The sequence below is a fragment of the Ziziphus jujuba genome, chromosome 8 (assembly GCF_031755915.1).
Source record: "Ziziphus jujuba cultivar Dongzao chromosome 8, ASM3175591v1".
NCBI lineage: Eukaryota > Viridiplantae > Streptophyta > Magnoliopsida > Rosales > Rhamnaceae > Ziziphus > Ziziphus jujuba.
This window is the reverse complement of record NC_083386.1, coordinates 7,586,312-7,603,290: the sequence shown is the minus strand read 5'-3', so window position 1 is coordinate 7,603,290 and position 16,979 is coordinate 7,586,312. Positions and strand designations below refer to the sequence as shown.

Here is a 16,979-nt window from a genome sequence, read left to right as displayed (position 1 = left end):
GGTTTTAATTTTATGAGTGTTAAGAGTTATTTTATCTTTCATGTAGTCATATGGTCGAATTACTGTAGTGTATTTTAAGCAATGAAATGCTTCTGATTAATTAATGAAATCAGAGAGAATGGCTTTTGAGTTAGTCTATTATACCCTCTTTTTACATTCAATAATTGACAATTCCTATCTCTCACGCTTAATTAATTTGTTTGTATCTTTGATTTGTTAGTAAACTATAAAATCAAAATAGAATTAGTAAACTTTCACACCGAAAAAATTATTTTATTTTTCTTTAAAAAAAAATAGAAGTTAAAGTTTATGTATCGGCTTATCAATATTGAGAAAAAGATATTCGTGGATTTTATACCATTCGAAAAGCATTGAAAGTTCACTTAATTTAGCAGCTGTTAATTATTCTTTTGTTTTTTCTTTTTAATTTTAGGAACATTTAGAATTTTCTTAATTACAAATTTCTGCTTTTAATTTTGGTTTTATACTCTTCAATGGAAACATCTTTCATGATTCTATACACACCAGAAATTTAACTGTATAGACCCACTTTTTAGATTACTAAAAACGACATTAAAAATAAAAAATCATGTGCAAATAATTTCTCATACTTTATAAATTCTTAATTCTTTCACGCACCAAACTCATCTTCTTCTTTTTAAGTAGAAACCCCAAAATAACCTTCTCAACGTTACTTTAGTGAAAAATTATTTGGTTAATAGAAAAAGAAATTGTGGTACAAAACAAAACCGAAAAAAGAGATGATTTTTCCATAAGTTTATTTAGTAGTCATTTACTTTTCTTTTAAAATATATATATATATATATATTGAAGTGAGAAGATTCCAAGTCTGATTCTTTGCAAGAAAAAATAGTGAGGTTGACCCTAAACTGTCCCATTGGGACGAGTCATAGATTACAACAGTCACATTTTGATTTTATGCCAAAGTATAAGAGTACAAACAAAAGAAGCAAAACAGTGGAGGCTCAAATTCTACCAATGCCAGCAAAAGCATTACCTTTGCCATTCATGGAAGTGAAAAACCTGGAGAAAGCTCCACTTTCAAGGGTGGCTTAACAGTACACTCAAAAGTTTAAAAAAAAAAAAAAAAAGAACCAGAGAGACAGAGAAATGTGTATAAGATAATAATAATATTGATAGATGTAACTCTGATTACATAATGAAAATTTGGTCATCACCCATTGCTTTTCCCCTCTTTCATTATGTGGCTTATGTAAGGGGTAAATACCTGGATCCGTAGCTTCCATCGAACATTTTTTTGTATGAAGTGACCGTGCTCAAGAATCAACATAAGCTCTTCAGCTGAGAGAAAAAATAACCAATAGCATTTCCTACATTTACTTGGCAGAGAGAACATCATATAAATTGACAAGCCACAAAAAGAGATAATAGTAATCTCATCTATGTTGCTAACTTACAATAGCAAGCCAAAATTTAAAGGTAACTTTACATCTGAACCGTCCATGAGGTTGATTAATCTGAAGATTTTGGTACAGTGTTGGCGGATCCTGGGAAAAGGTGTCCTCTCAACTTATTAATTGTCAAATCTCTGTGGATGAGAGGTTCGGAGCTTCGACTAACATTAGGTATGGTTACCAAAGCTTCTTTCTTTTCTTTATAAGATGCCCAAGTGACCACATAAAGACCGGCAATAATTAGAAATCCCCCGAAAACACTGTGTCCATACGTTTAAAGGCATCAAGTTAGAATAACTCTGTATTTCTACAATATGATATTTTATGAAAGAAAGTGAACATAGTCTTTCAGCTAAAGCCAAATTGTATACAAGATAATAATATGTAGGTGTCGTTTATTAGTTAAAAAAACTAGGCATCTTATATTATATTTGTATTACTGAAGGTGTATGGTAAACCAATAAAATAATGTAATGCACAAAAATGTAACGAAAGTATTAGGAGGAGCAAAACCTTCCCAAATAGATAGGACTTCCCAGGAAGATTCTTGATAATAAGGCAGATGCAGCAGGCTGAAGTGGATTATAGAGGGCAACCAAAGCAGGGCCCATGATCTTATTGCACCATGTTAGGAGTCCATAATTAAGTGCAGATGCAATAATTCCCTGAAAGTGTATCATAACACAACTTGTTTTCATTTTATGTTCTATTCTAGTAACAAATACAAGAAAAAATAAATAAATAAATAAAAAGAGGGCAAATTAAAATATTTCCATCTGTGTTAAACATAATATGTTGATCCTACATGTGAGGCAAGTCTTAATTTAAACTCTGTTCCACAAGCCTTTTAGCTTTCTTTTGTCAACAGATTTCAACATGTATGAAGAATTAGAAGTGATAAAAACATGTTGTCTCACATTTGAGTCCGGCTAACCGTCATTTCTGTTCCATGTGTAAGCCCTACACCTCAGAGGGAGTATTAGATATAATATTTTTTGTGTTAGCTCAATAAAAACAGTTTGGCCCACTTCGCCTGCTCGTGAGGCAAGTGTTAATTTAATGTCTGTTCCAATAGCTTTACACTTCAAGTTACCCAAACAAGACAGATCCCAGATTATCTTGCAAACCTTAGTTATGAATCTAAACTGGTAAAAGGGAACACCTATACATGGCCAGTGAAGGTCAAAACCATTACAGTAACACCATCTACCTGAAGAAAGAAGGAACTTCTCATCCAATAACAAATATATAACTTCCAATATTTAAGAGCATTAGAACAACAGGTTAAAGAGCCACAGGAAAGTCTTTGATGTCAGATTAACTAATAAACGTAGCCAATATTGGCATGGCAAACATCAGATCCAAAGCAAAGACATATGATACTAATAATAAGGAACTTACAGCATAAATGACAGCAAACACCTCAGACTGTGTTAAACTCCACTCCGTTGTTTCATTGGTCATAAAGAATGCTGTCACTACCATCAATATGGCACCAAAGAAGTATGAATATGCAATGACTGATATGTTTGCAGGATACCTTTTTAAAACTGGAGCCTGAAAGTTTTGCAAAATAATAAATTGAGCTGCCATAGATCAAATATGAGAAATAAAAAAATATATGAAAAATGAACTTATTAAATCCTTCAACATCAAGGTTTACACACTGAACAAATTTACACACAAAATGCATTCAATAAAAAGAATTAGCATTTCTTCAACACACTTTCGCCAAAAAGAACTAGAACTAAGTGTTCGTGGATATATTGAGGCAAACACATATGTATAAATATGTGCTATTATAAACTCTTGTGGATATTATTCAATCCTAGAAGGCCAAAGGATGCAAAATACACCCAGTTCGAATAGCTTAACCTTTGAGACTGATACTAACTTAACATATCTTAAACAGTAGAAAAGTCTTGTTGGCATTACATCCGTTCTCCCAACATTTATAATGTGAAATAACAGGTAGCGAAACTCATAGTTCTTTGCTTAAAAGAAACTTTGCTCAGCCTAGCCAGAAAAATAATATTACTTTTAAGTCTTACTAGATTCATAAGTTCAAATCAAATGGGAAAATTCAAGGTTGAAACTGAAACTAACAGACAAACCCTAAGAAACCATCTATGAATCCAAATACAAATAAATCCCTTTTTTTGGCACACCAAGGTGTCCTTTGTTATGTCCAGAAAATTGTTACCTAATAGCCCTGGTCACCTTGACACCGACTATTTTACCCTAAAAATATTGATATTTCATTAAGTTTGTGTATCAAAGTGCAAGTAGGCCTTCATGAATAACAAAATGGGACTCCTTTTACATTTTAGATTGCGTAGAAATTCAACACTAAAGGTCTTTAAAGAGAAAAAAATAATAAGTAATTAATTTTTTAGCTCACATACATGTAGATAGCAGTAGATTGAGCTAATAGAGCATGTACAGAGCCTTGCTTAACTAAAGGAATATTTTCATTCCTGTCTCCTTATTTAATTTCCAGTGATTAATTATATGAATATGTACCTGAATGGCCAGAAAAGCAGCCATGCATATACAATTCCCTATTAAGCATAACACTCCAAGGTGAAAATCATCCAGCCCGTACTCTGCAAAATTCGACATTAACCATCCAGCAGGTTCTGGTTGACTTCTAGCAATAATTTCACTCTGTGCTGAAAATTCTAGCTCTGAATTTCCTAATAACGTTGGGCCACGATAGAGAACCATTAGCACAGCACCAGAAACGCATACGACTGTACCTCCAACCTTTGCCTGACCTTCAGTCGTGAGCACGTTCACTTTTTCTGTACTGTGTTGACAAGATTGACATTTGATATTGGACAAGGCACGCATTAAACAAGAAACAGGAAGCTTCTTTGTTTTTTATAAATAGAAAGACACCGTCACAGCAGGTGAACAAACTAGAGGAGAGTAAAACACTGTCAAACTTACCCCATTAGCATTGCCAGGATGAATGTAAAAACTGGAATAGCAGGTTGTATGGCAGCAGCATATGTTGGGTTTGTGTAGCCAAGACCAATAAGAAACAAAAGCTGGTTGCCGAATATCCTGATTTATAAACAAATACATAACCGGATCAAATGAGATGCTGCATTAATTAAACCAAGGAACCATACTAGAGCATATCGACTTACCCAGTTAACCCAAGAAAGAAGAACGACAAGAGGAGACGTTTATTCATTGGTGGTCGAATTCGTCTACAAATAGGAGACAAAATGTCACATAATGCTGTATTTTATCTATTTAAACAATCATAAATCATAAGAACAAGAAAGCAAGGAAGAAGGTCTGATGAAACCATGGGGAAACGATTCAGAACCCATCTCTGGCTATTGAACACAAGCACATGGTTTTGATTCCTAGGAGCAGCCATTACATGCAAAAATGATAAAGGGAAGCCAGAAGGCTAGGACCTAGGACCATATCCAGAGCTCCCATTCAAAGACTGCAATATAATTAGGGCGACACTGGACAATGTTCCTTAAAACTGAACTGCTAATCATTTTCTGCAGTACATCTTCTTAAAAGGACCGTATAGAAGAACCAATGAGGTCCTAAAAAATACACCTAAAGCTGCAATATAAAAAATAATAACAGAACTGAGCAAACAAATGGTTCCAGCATCCAATTTGTAGATTGATCATCAAAAATCTAAGTATCAAAGTATGTTTGTGTGTGTATATATACAAATCCAAAAATAAATACTTTTTTACTTGAATTGCTATAATCTGAAAGGAGTATCCGATATTAACAAATCATAATTAAATCAACTATCTGATATTAAGCCTGCTAATCAAGATTAAGAACAAATAAGCTAAAATGATGGAAAAAAGAGCAAAAGTCAACTAAAATATGAGAAATGAAAAATGAACAAAAGAAGATAATAAAGATGATAAAGTCAACCAAAATATGAGAAATGAAAAATGAACAAAAGAAGATAATAAAGATGATTACTTTTCCCTGTAATAGGCGATGGGGGCGAGGATAGAAAGGGCGATGAGGTCCCGGAAGACGCAGAAAACAATTTGATTGATCCCAACATTGAGGGCTACTTTGGTAATTACATGGTACCCGCCATTGAAGAGTTGCACCAAGGCCATGGCCGCATGGGCCTTCCACACTTCTACTCCAATTCCATTCCCTGCCGTCGCCACCACCGCCGCGGCCATCTCTCTCTCACAGTCGAGGTTGCTGAAGAGAGAGAGAGAGAGAGAATGGGAGACAAAGAAAAATTGGAAATTGGAAATGGGTTTTTATTTGGGTTTGTTGAAAGGTCTGTGTTTGTTGGGGTTGGGAGTTTCAGAGGATTGCTTTGGAGTTGGGTTTGTGTGTTAAAGACTGAAAAAACAAAAAGTCTATCTTTTCAAAGACCATTCAAGCAAACACACACTTCACTTTTTCTCTCTGTTTCTCAGGAAACAAATTATAATAACGCTCCCTTCCATTTGTTGCTGGTTTATGGAGATTCAATTATTAATTTTATCAAATTTTTTTTCCTTTTTTATTATTATTATTTTTTGTTTTTTAATAATTTGCTGTGGTGGATTAGTGGCATTCCACCACTTTAAATTATTTTTATGGCCCTTAAAACTATTCAAAATGACCAAAAAAAAAAAAAAAAAAAAACAAAAGGATTGATGTTTAGTCCTTTTGACATAAACGAATCAGGGCAGAAATGTCAATTCATAACCTTGAACATATTGAATTTTTCCATTTTTTATATTGTCCCTTTTTTAAAAAAAATTACGAAGAAATAATTATGGAGAAGATGGGTGGATCAGTTGTAGCGATTTCATTTTCATCATCATAATAATAATAATAATAATTATTGTCATTTATTGTTGCTTTCCATTTTGTTCTTACTAATAATTGCTGGTACCTTGATTTTTTAATTTGTAAAATAAAAATATTATTATTTTAGATATGTCACACAAACATCTTTTCCTTTTCTTTTTTTTCTTTCCCCTGAAATCATAACTATGGAAACTATGGACTACGTGGCTGATAATAAAGCTATTTTTGTAATCTAAAAAGTTAAAAAAAAAAACACAGTTAAAAAGTTTTTACTTTGACTATCAAACTTAGGTTAAAAATATATTAATGAAACGAATTTTGAATGTATACGTATAATTCCCAATCCCAATATTCTTGTTTCCTAGAAATATTATGTGATGCTTCCCTAATTGTCACTGGATCTGACATATCATCCACTTTATACCGATATTTGACTGTGTATATATATATATATTTGCTATATTAGAAATATAAAAATTCATTTAAAAAAAACATTTTTAATGGTTGGTGGCTTTGTTAAGTTAATGCAGCAAAAAAGAAAAAAGAAATAAATAAATAGATATTGTATCAAACTTTGTAAATTAGTCAAATATTTTTTATCAAGAATATACTTTTGTAAAGTGAAAAATAGATAAATACATCATCATCCATTATTATTATTTTTTAAAAAATAAATACAAACTTTATTAATTAATTTAGATTTAGATGGAATTATTAAAAATTGATATTTTGATTGAGTCTTTAAAAATATATGCATATCATATAAACTACAAAGAACTTTACTATTTATTACCATTAGTTATAATTGACATACAGCAAAATTTAATTGGAGTATTTTGTTTTATTATTATTTATTTTAAAATTAGAAAAATAAATTATTTAATAATAATAATTTAAATTATCGTTTGGCATGTAAATCTCATTCATTATTATTTATCAATAATTAAAAATAATATTTTTTAACTGTAAATTTTTCAAATTTTTATATCACAATGATAGTAATTTACAGATTACATAGTCATTAAAAATGTTTTTATTGTCATTTCCACTAACCCTGTTAAAGGTGCATTAATCTCGAACATGAGATTAATTCTCTTCATTTTTCAGTACACTCATATAATTTTTGTTATTCTTAATAGCATACATGTATATTTTATATACATAGCAACAATATTAATTTTGCACATAATTTACCGTGGTGTGGTTATTGCTGTAATGAATTTCTCAACTGGAACATGAACAAGTAGATTAAGTACTTTGATCAAATAATACAGAAATTGGGGATTCCCATTAAATGGTAAAATAAATATTATGTTTTTTTTTTTTGGGCTAAATAAAATATATACATATATACAGTCCGTTTATGATGCGGACGGTCCTTATACGGATCACAATATTGATGACGGTTTTTCATAGTATTGGTGACGATTTTTTAAAAAACCGTCGTTAATATTATGAAAAACCGTCACTAATATTGCAGTATTTGTGCTGACCGTCCTCATCATAGAATTTCCATACATATATATATATATATTAAGTAAATCATGTACAAAATTTTCACAAACTAATTAGTACTATTCACAAAAAAAGTCTTTCAGAAGTCCCCTTCTACAACGTCATCTCCTTCTAATTTCTTTTCTCTGTTTGGAAAAGCATGCAATTAAACCATGGACAAGTACTAGCCATGGTGTACTGAAAAATGAAGTGCTTTTACAAGGTTAGGTAAGGTTGACCTATTTATTGAAGAAAAGAATATCTTTGAATTATGCTTCTAAAAGTATTAATTAGTTTGATTCAAATATTAATTTCAACTTCAACGCATTTTTGCGCTTGGGACATGGATTTCAAATCTAAAATATTGATTAATTTGTTTCAATGCACAGAAACAAATAAAGCTTTTCCTAGGAAGGTGGGGTTTTGCAAGGGCTAGAATCTAAGTCTATTCTTCTTGACTTCAATGAAAGATATATCTTTTCAAAACAATGGTAATAATGCCCCTGAACCTACATACCTTAAATTTTTTTTTTCCCTAATATTTTACTCCCTATGCTTTGAAATCTTACACCATTAGTCTTTTTAACATTTTCCATTCAATCTATTAACAGATAGCATGAGTTTAAAACAAGGATTTATGTCTTTCCACCCTTTTCCTTCCTTGTTTGATTGAAAATTGGCGATTGCAATTGCAATTTACAGATTTAACAAGAGAGGTAGGGAAAGTGCAAAATTTTGTCGGCAAGGGCATGATAGGAAATTATCTTAAGCAAATAAGGTTTAATATATTTTTGGAGTAATTATGATCTGGTGTTTAATATTTTACTGAATTTTGTGTGATTTTGGTCATTTCTTGAATGGTGTAGTTCATGTTGGCGTTTGTGAGATCTTGTGCGATGCTTGATGCATTGAAATTCAGCCCTGTTTTGACCATAGCAATTTTTATTATGCAATATTATTTTAAGATTATTTTTTTAAAATTAATTAATTATTCTTTTTTTTTTTTTAAGATTTTGGAGTTTTACATTATATGCTTTTTGTTTATTGAAATTATATAATCCAAAACTTCCAAATGATATGTTTGGAATTTATTGACAATAGATATGGCACTTTGAATTTATTTGATTATAGAACTAAACGATTCCGATAAAATGCAAGTGCTACGGCTAAATTTTTCCATTCTCTTTCCATTTTTAATCGTTACTTTTATCTTAAGTGTAATTTTAATTTTAATTTTTTTCCTTTTCGTAACTTGAAGTAATTATGAGTTTGATATATAACATTTATTCCTTATTTTATTTTTTTGCAACAGGCTTAATGTTTACATTCTTTATTATTTCTTGAAAGAAAATTGCAGAAGCTGTAATCCCTAAATCAATCGTGAAAGAAAAAATGAAAAGGACACAGAAGACCTTTGCTTAAAGTTCACATGCTGTGCACATGCTCAACATGTTATGGATTTGATGGAAAATGTTAAAAAGATCAATAGCTCTTAACGTTTAAGGTATATAATAAATGTCCACAAACCTAATTTTTCCTTTACAGTGCTTCTTAAAAGGATTACTTCTATTTTTTCTTCATTCTTTTATTTAAGAATTATGAATGCATGAAATTGATTAATGTTTCTCTCTAGGAGTAAAGATTTATGAATTTTGCTAAAAAGTTTTAGCTATAAATGTAATTAGGTTGAATGCTATCAAATGTATTTTTTTGATGGCACAAAATGAAACTACATCAAAATTTGTTAAATATGTTATTGGAATTTACAAAACAGGCAATTCTTAAAGAAATCCGAAGATATTTTGTTAAGGGACAGAAAAAATAATTGAAGAAAGATACCTGAGAGATAATCTGCTTCACCCAAAAACCATATATTATACATAAATATGTTGAATTTTGACCCCCACAAGAAGTAAATATGTAATTTGATTCCCCCCTAATAATCTCCTTTTGAACTGTTTGCAATTACAAATAAACTTTGCTTTTGTTGTCTCAATTCTTACATTCTGTATCCATATATATACAGAATAGTCATTATATACATCCATACATATATATAGGAAAGCTGCATAATTATAGAGAAATTAAATGATTGTTAAGGAAATGGAGAAGCAAGAAGGAAAAATGCTTGGCAAGCACTTGGCGCTTATGTTATATCCCCTCCAAGGCCACATAAACCCCCTGCTTGAGCTAGCCACAATCTTTCACTCCATCCCCAGCTAGTTGCAAGACCAGGGAATTTCGCAGCTATGGTGGCTGCTCTAACAAAAATTTAGAACAACCATTCCGCCGACGCATGGAAGAGATGGTTGCGGCGGAGGATGCAGTTGATGATGAAGTTGCTTGTATCATACATGATGGGATGTTGTATCTTGCTCAAAGTGTTGCTGACCGTTTGAAGTTGCTAGGGATTAGTGTTTGTACAAGTGCAGCTATTATTCTCATTGCTTTTGTTGCTCTTCCTCATCTTTAACATCAAGGATGTTACATATATATATATATATAAGGTTTTTATTGGTGTTCTTTTCTAATTTATATTGGATATCTCACGTCCAATTATATATAATTTATGAGATATATTATTCCAATTACATGTAATTGATCAAATATAATCATACGAAAATTCTATGTTATTTAACTTTCTGTTTTTTTTTTTTTTTCCTCAGTTTTATCTTTCTTTGGAATATCATTTTAATTGTTTTTTTATAATTTGTTTGACTACTAATTTTGCTGTTTTAATGTTACAGAAATTATGTCCTCAGATTTAGGACCTAATCTTTGAGACCCATGACATTCCACATTTCAACAGATGCCTTATTAGAACTTAGAGCTAACATAACAAAATCAACAAACTCCTCTAAAGCAATAATTGTCAACACATTGCATTTCCTTGAACAAAAAATACTAGAAAAAGTCGAAGAATATTTTCAAGCCCCCATTTTCACCATTGGACCTTTCCACAAATTAGCTCCAACTTTCTCTTCCTCTTCTTTCCTAAAAGAAGAGAGTGGTTGTCTTTCTTGGCTACACAAACAACCTCCCAAATCTGTCATCTATACTAGTTTTGGCAGCATGTCTAGTATGGATGAGAAAGAGTTTAGTGAACTGGCTTGCGGCTTAGCCAATAGCCAGCAGCCCTGCTTGTGGGCTATTAGACCCGGTTTGATACGTGGTTCGATAGGGCACGAGCCCGTGTTGTCGGAGGGGTTCGAGAAAAGAGCAAGAGAGAGGTTGCATTGTGAAATTTGCACTCCATCCTTTAAACTACAAATAATTCTTGCATTGTTTCCTAAATGATTACTTTCTTATAAATAAGGCTTACTTCAATCATGTATTTATGACAAAACCTTAAATGATTAAAAATATCATTAACAGACTTTTTTTCTTCAATATTAGAGGATACGGTGGATTCAAACTTAGATTTTTTGCCAATCATTGTGGTGTCGCCAAAAGGACAAGTATCACTAGTTGTTAGTAAAGGCTTTTGTTAGTGTTATAAAAAAAAAAAAAAAAATTATATCCAAGTAAAATTTAAAATACACAGCTTACTAAGTAAAATTTTAATTTCTAATGCATATATGAAAATGCGGATGAGGATGAGAAAGTGAATTAGGCAGTATTTTTATTTGTGCCTATGAAAGCACCAATTTGATTAATAAGATAGATTAGAAATTTGGATAGTATGTAATTTAGATAATATATTTAAAAAAAAATATATATATATATATATATATATATGAAAATGCGAATAATCCAACAATAATACACAAACGGCTTCGTTTAGGCCGTTGTCTTCTCCTTTAGTTCTAAACGCTTTCACGCATTCTCTACAATGGCTCTCAACCTTCTTCCTTACCCTCCCTGTACCCTTTCCTCACCCCCACAATCATATTCCTCTTCTTCTGCGACTTCTTCTGTACCTTTTACCCGCTACGCTTCGCCCTCTAATTCCCTCCTATTTACGCTCACTGCCACTCGCCCCCTCCCTTTCCGCACGAACCATGCTCGCCGGCATCTCACTCCCCTCAGCGCCAGCCTCTCCACCTTCGACTCTCCCTCAACTTCCGGTAGTCATGGCAAGAAGAAGCTCCTGCTTGAAGTCAAAGATCTCACGGCCGTGATTGCGGAATCCGGGAAGGAGATTCTCAAGGGCGTCAATCTCTCTGTCTATGAAGGAGAGGTATTGTAAATTGTCTTCCATCGTTGTTTCATATCTCTAGAAATTTACTTCCACATTTTCCCATTTGGTAAAAGGGTTTCTTTTTAGGGGATTTTTTGAGCTTGCCCAGATAAAAATTTTACTAAATTTAGTGTCTTTTTTTATTTTATTTATTTTTTCGTTGTTGTTGTTTTAAAGGTTCATGCTGTGATGGGAAAGAATGGTTCTGGGAAAAGCACGTTTGCCAAGGTTTGTAATTTCTTGAGAAAGTAATTGGGTTTGCGTTTATTTGTTTTTTGGGTTTACTTTTTAAGCTTGTGGTGTAGAGTAAGAAAGTGGATAAGTGGGCTAATGCGTAATTACATTTTTGGTAGGTTCTTGTTGGGCATCCAGATTATGAGGTAACAGGAGGGAGTGTTGTATTCAAAGGAGAGAACTTGCTGGAAATGGAAGCAGAGGAGCGTTCACTTGCTGGACTTTTCATGAGTTTTCAATCCCCTATTGAGATTCCAGGTGTGAGCAATATAGACTTTCTTAATATGGCTTACAATGCTCGGAGGCGGAAACTTAACCTGCCGGAGCTTGGACCTATTGAGGTATGTGATTGAATTTTATCACCCTCTTTGTCTTTTGTTTCTCAGGTTTGAATAATTTGATAAGCCTTTACATGGGTCTGAGTTTCCTTTTTGCGTGTCATGGATGTTGTGTTATTGCATTTATATCTTATCTATCCCTCATATGCACTAGACTTAAAACTGGCGATTGCATATTCAAGCTTGCGAAGAACATAGAGTACTTTATTCTGTGAGCTGGAAATTGGAAATGATTAGCTATAGAGTATCCGTATGTTCATTCAGGTCTAGCTAATTGCACAACTGGGATCTATACATGATGGTCTTATTGTTAAGACATAAGTTAGAAGCTATAAAAATAGCAATTGTCATGATTGGTGTTTGTTCCATTTTCTCAATATTTTGCTTGGTGGAACTTTTTAAACAGTAAAATCAGTGATTATGTCATTGATTCATGTCTGGTTGATTAACTCTTAACAACTGTTTATCTTTTCTCTGATAAACTTAACTTGATATGATACATACATTTGTATGTCAAATAAGGAACCTCCTTTTTTTTTTTTTCGTGTTATTAATTAGCTACCGTATATTATGCTCAATTCAATTTGGTTGATGGCTACTGGCTTACTGATTCTTTGATGTTGTTTTGTGCTTGCAGTTCTATGCGTACATCTTTCCTAAACTTGATCTTGTGAACATGAAGACAGACTTTCTTAATAGAAATGTCAATGAAGGATTTAGTGGTGGTGAAAGGAAGCGAAATGAGATTTTACAACTTGCGGTATGGTCATAGACAAGCAATAAAAGTACTAATACTCTGGAACTTGGGATTTCGTTTCTTCCCATGTACTTATTGAAATTATGGACTTTTAAATTTTAGAATGGCCAAGTTATAAGTAAAAGTTGTATGTGAATCCTCTAATTAATCATACTATTCAAATGGGTTTTTCCTGACAAATGTGCGAACTTATACAACTCCATGCCTTTTCTGTAATCAAAATTTATTCATGCTCTCTCTTGGTGGTTGCTACTTAAAATTAATAAATACAACAATGAAAAATACTGAATTGGCGACGTGTTTACAATAATTATTTTGCTTATGTTATACATAGTCCTCCTTTTGTGTTTTCATATACCAGCTTTCCTTTCTATTTCATAAGAGATATGGTTCTGCATGATTGCAGGTTCTGGGGGCAGACTTGTCTATATTGGATGAAATTGATTCTGGATTGGATGTTGATGCACTTCGTGATGTAGCAAAGGCAGTCAATAGTCTATTGACTACACAAAATTCTGTACTGATGATTACTCATTATCAACGACTTATTGAATTTATAAAGCCTGCATATATACATATTATGGTAAGTCATTTGGAAGATTTTGAAATACTTATAGGAATGAAATTTAAATTAGCATGTGCATTTGTGTCTCATGACAAAGTGGAAAAAATGGTAGTTAATAATGTTTAATTTCTTTAGCAATTTTTATGAGAGGGCATGAATGGCATCATATCAGGCTTTTGATTTCTTTGTTGTAATGCCTGTTTAAAGTTTAAAGCACTGTGTTTCTGTGGATACTGTCTTCATGTAACTAACATCAATATAGAAGCCCATATTTCTAAGGCAGAGGGATTGTTTCTCATTTGGGAGTTGGTTCTCCTTTCTCGTTGGTTGCAGTAAAGGTCAAGTTGTTTGATCATGGTTGTCTCTAGATGCAAATAGGTTTGAAAGATAGTTTTCTATACAATTTATAGCATGTTAAATGGGCAAGACTTCGATGGAACAGGCTGTTCATTTGACATTTGACTTTGTAACGTCTGCTAGATTAACTTTCTAAGGTTCTGAAGGTAGAGAAACAGGACTTTGTATGTTGTCAAATGTCAGTGGTTGCCTTCTTTCAGTCCAGCTAGTTTTAGAATTTGCTGGTAAATTAGCAGATGTAGATATATATATATATAGAGAGAGAGAGACAGAGAGAGAGAAGAAAAAAAGAAAAAGTGTTCTACATTCTGTTATCTTAGAGACCACAGTGGATTCTCTAACTAACAATACTTCATCATGTTGCAACTTAACTTTATTAATGGAGTAGTTTTGTTTGGCAGAATGTTCTTAATTGTCAAAAGTAGTAGCAATAAAAAAGTTATTAGAATTGTGTTACATTCGTCTTTATTGTTATTTAAATATTTAAATGCACTGATTATATTTTTTGAAAATCTGGATTATAGGAGGATGGGAAAATTGTGAAGACTGGAGACATCTCGATAGCAAAAATTCTTGAAAAAGGAGGGTTCAAAGCAATTTCTTAAGCATAGCTTCCTCCAAATAGGTATTCACTCTCTCTCTCTCTTTCTCTCTCACAGGAATTGGGCTTTTGGGAATCTTTCTTAGTCTTTTACTTTAATGTAGTGGTTCCTACTTTGTAATTTATTCATGTTTGAAAGGTTATTCGGGGCTTTTAGTTTCAAGATTGGTTGTGAAATTTTTGGATGCTTCTGATTTTTTGAGCACAGATGAAAAAACTGAATTTTCTTTTGATAGTTTGTATAAAAAAATGGAGTTTCTATTTTATTTTATACAAGTTCTATATCTTATTTTGTAACCATGTGATTTGTGCAGGAGCAAAATTATATGCTACGGTCATTTTACGGACTGGCGACTACAATTGTCTACTGCATGAGGCTTCATATGTCCTACCCTTTCCACTCCAACCATGGTTCCATTGATGATAACTTGTAATTTGAGTGTAATACATTTCTTAAGAAGGCAAGGCATTTGTCATCGTTGACCCTTTCTATGGGCCTCAAATTTTGATTTGTGAAAATTCTGCCATAATGCATACTCAAATTTTGATTTGTGAAAATTCTGCCATAATGCATACTTTATGATCTTCAAATAAAATTGAAATAAGATTGTTGGTCTAGTTATTATAAATTTTGGTTATTATATTTGACTGTAATTTTTATGTTATGCTTTTATTACTATTATTATTATTATTAACAAAAAAATAATAAAAACAATAAAGGCTTATCAAAGTTATTTTAATGGCATATTGATATGATTAGAAGGTTTATTTTCTCAATAGGAATGTTAGGATGTGATTTATAAATTGATAATTATGTGAAAGTTGTTGTTGGAAGCTGCCAATCAAACGCAGCGTTTTGAAGCCATACCGTTTGTTATTTGTGGTCTATAAAGTAGTCTTTGCACCTTTTTCTTTTGGTTGGTGACAGAGTTTCCACCTGAGAAAATCCTAGCTACGGACAACAAGTGTTTTATGTTAATTAATCTGTCTTAAAGGTATTACTTATCTTTTGACTTTTGTGGTTCAATTTGATAGACAAAGTATATTTTTTGCTCATATTATAACAATTTCTTTTTTCTGCTTTGAAATTAAAGTTTACAACATTCTCTAGAATTCGTTTGGTATTTCTTTTCCTAGTTTCTTTAATTGAAATCTAGTTTTAAACCTTAAGGTTCTCAGTTAATGTTTTTGTTTTTGTTTTTTTTTAAATTTTTTTAAATTTTTTATTTTTTATTGGTCTCTTTCTTCCTCTAACTTCATTGGCTCGTACAATTGTTGTTCCAATTCATTTGAATGTGCTTTTTGTAATTAGAATGGTAAAAGATTTAAAAAAAAAAAAAAAAAGTAAACTTGGGCATAGTTTATATCACTCACTAGTTCACATGTAACATAGGCTCTGGTGATCAGTTAAATTTTTTTTTGTAACGGTTTCAATCTTTTATTTATATAAAAGTATGGAATATAACTTTTTGAGTTCTGGTTAGAAATGTTTTACGTGACTAGTATGAGAATTTAAAATCTATACCAATTTCTGTCCATGCAAAATTCATATGTATTCTAAGGTTTTTTTTTGTTTTTTTTCTTGATAATAATATGTGCTCTAATAATTCATTTGGCCACAGGTCAACTTCCATATTCAATTTTTCACTACTTTTAGGTTAATTTCTGTTCTAATAGATTTTAATTGTGTTATATATATATATATGTTTGTCTAATTCATATAAATTAGTTTTGTTAAATAGATGTCTGATAAGTTGAGAAAACTATATTTTGTTTAGTTTAATCTACAATATAACACGTGTTGCGTTACAATATAATATAGATATTATCATCTAATCCATAATATATTTTGTTTGATCAAACATCTAATCCATAATCCATATTATTGAAAGATAAAAATTCCATGTCCAAACCAATAATAATAATTAAAAAAAAAGCCCACGGGGCATTTCATAACCATGCTCAAATAACAAATTTTTTTTTTCTAATTTAATAGTTAACTATATCAAATTATAATGTAAAAAATATAAAAGAACCAACACAATTATACATGTAAAACCTACCTAATTCAAATCATTAAATAATAAATAGTTAGATATATATAATTTTGAGTTATTTTTTATATATTAATTTTTAACTAAAACAAATTAAATTCTTATTTAAAATTTTGAACCAAATTTTTAGTCAAAAATAACAATAAGA

The 16,979-nt window shown here is 31.5% G+C and overlaps 2 protein-coding genes across 4 annotated transcripts; one reads left to right on the top strand and one right to left on the bottom strand.

Annotated features, from left to right (window-relative positions):
• Positions 1-1,132: 1,132 nt before the first annotated feature.
• On the bottom strand, positions 1,133-5,907 carry LOC107413000 (WAT1-related protein At3g45870). Of its 3 annotated transcripts, none has more exons than XR_001581019.4 (8): positions 5,412-5,907; positions 4,592-4,654; positions 4,389-4,505; positions 3,960-4,245; positions 2,838-2,993; positions 1,950-2,101; positions 1,440-1,696; positions 1,133-1,352 (listed from the first exon to the last, which is right to left on the bottom strand). XR_001581019.4 is itself a non-coding variant. In XM_016020844.4 (7 exons), exons 1-7 carry the CDS (start codon positions 5,624-5,626, stop codon positions 1,495-1,497), a joined length of 1,191 nt encoding a protein of 396 aa, XP_015876330.2. In that variant the 5' UTR covers positions 5,627-5,906; the 3' UTR covers positions 1,133-1,494. The 3 variants fall into 3 exon arrangements, 1 of the variants encoding a protein (XP_015876330.2); XR_001581020.4 differs by having other exon boundaries at positions 1,133-1,323; XM_016020844.4 differs by having other exon boundaries at positions 1,133-1,696; positions 5,412-5,906.
• Positions 5,908-11,502: 5,595 nt separating this feature from the next.
• LOC107413001 (ABC transporter I family member 6, chloroplastic) lies at positions 11,503-15,418 on the top strand. Its single transcript, XM_016020845.4, has 7 exons — positions 11,503-11,925; positions 12,103-12,153; positions 12,279-12,500; positions 13,135-13,257; positions 13,661-13,837; positions 14,701-14,801; positions 15,092-15,418. The coding sequence occupies exons 1-6, from the start codon at positions 11,578-11,580 to the stop codon at positions 14,779-14,781; spliced, it is 1,002 nt and encodes a 333-aa protein (XP_015876331.3). The 5' UTR covers positions 11,503-11,577; the 3' UTR covers positions 14,782-14,801; positions 15,092-15,418.
• Positions 15,419-16,979: the final 1,561 nt, after the last annotated feature.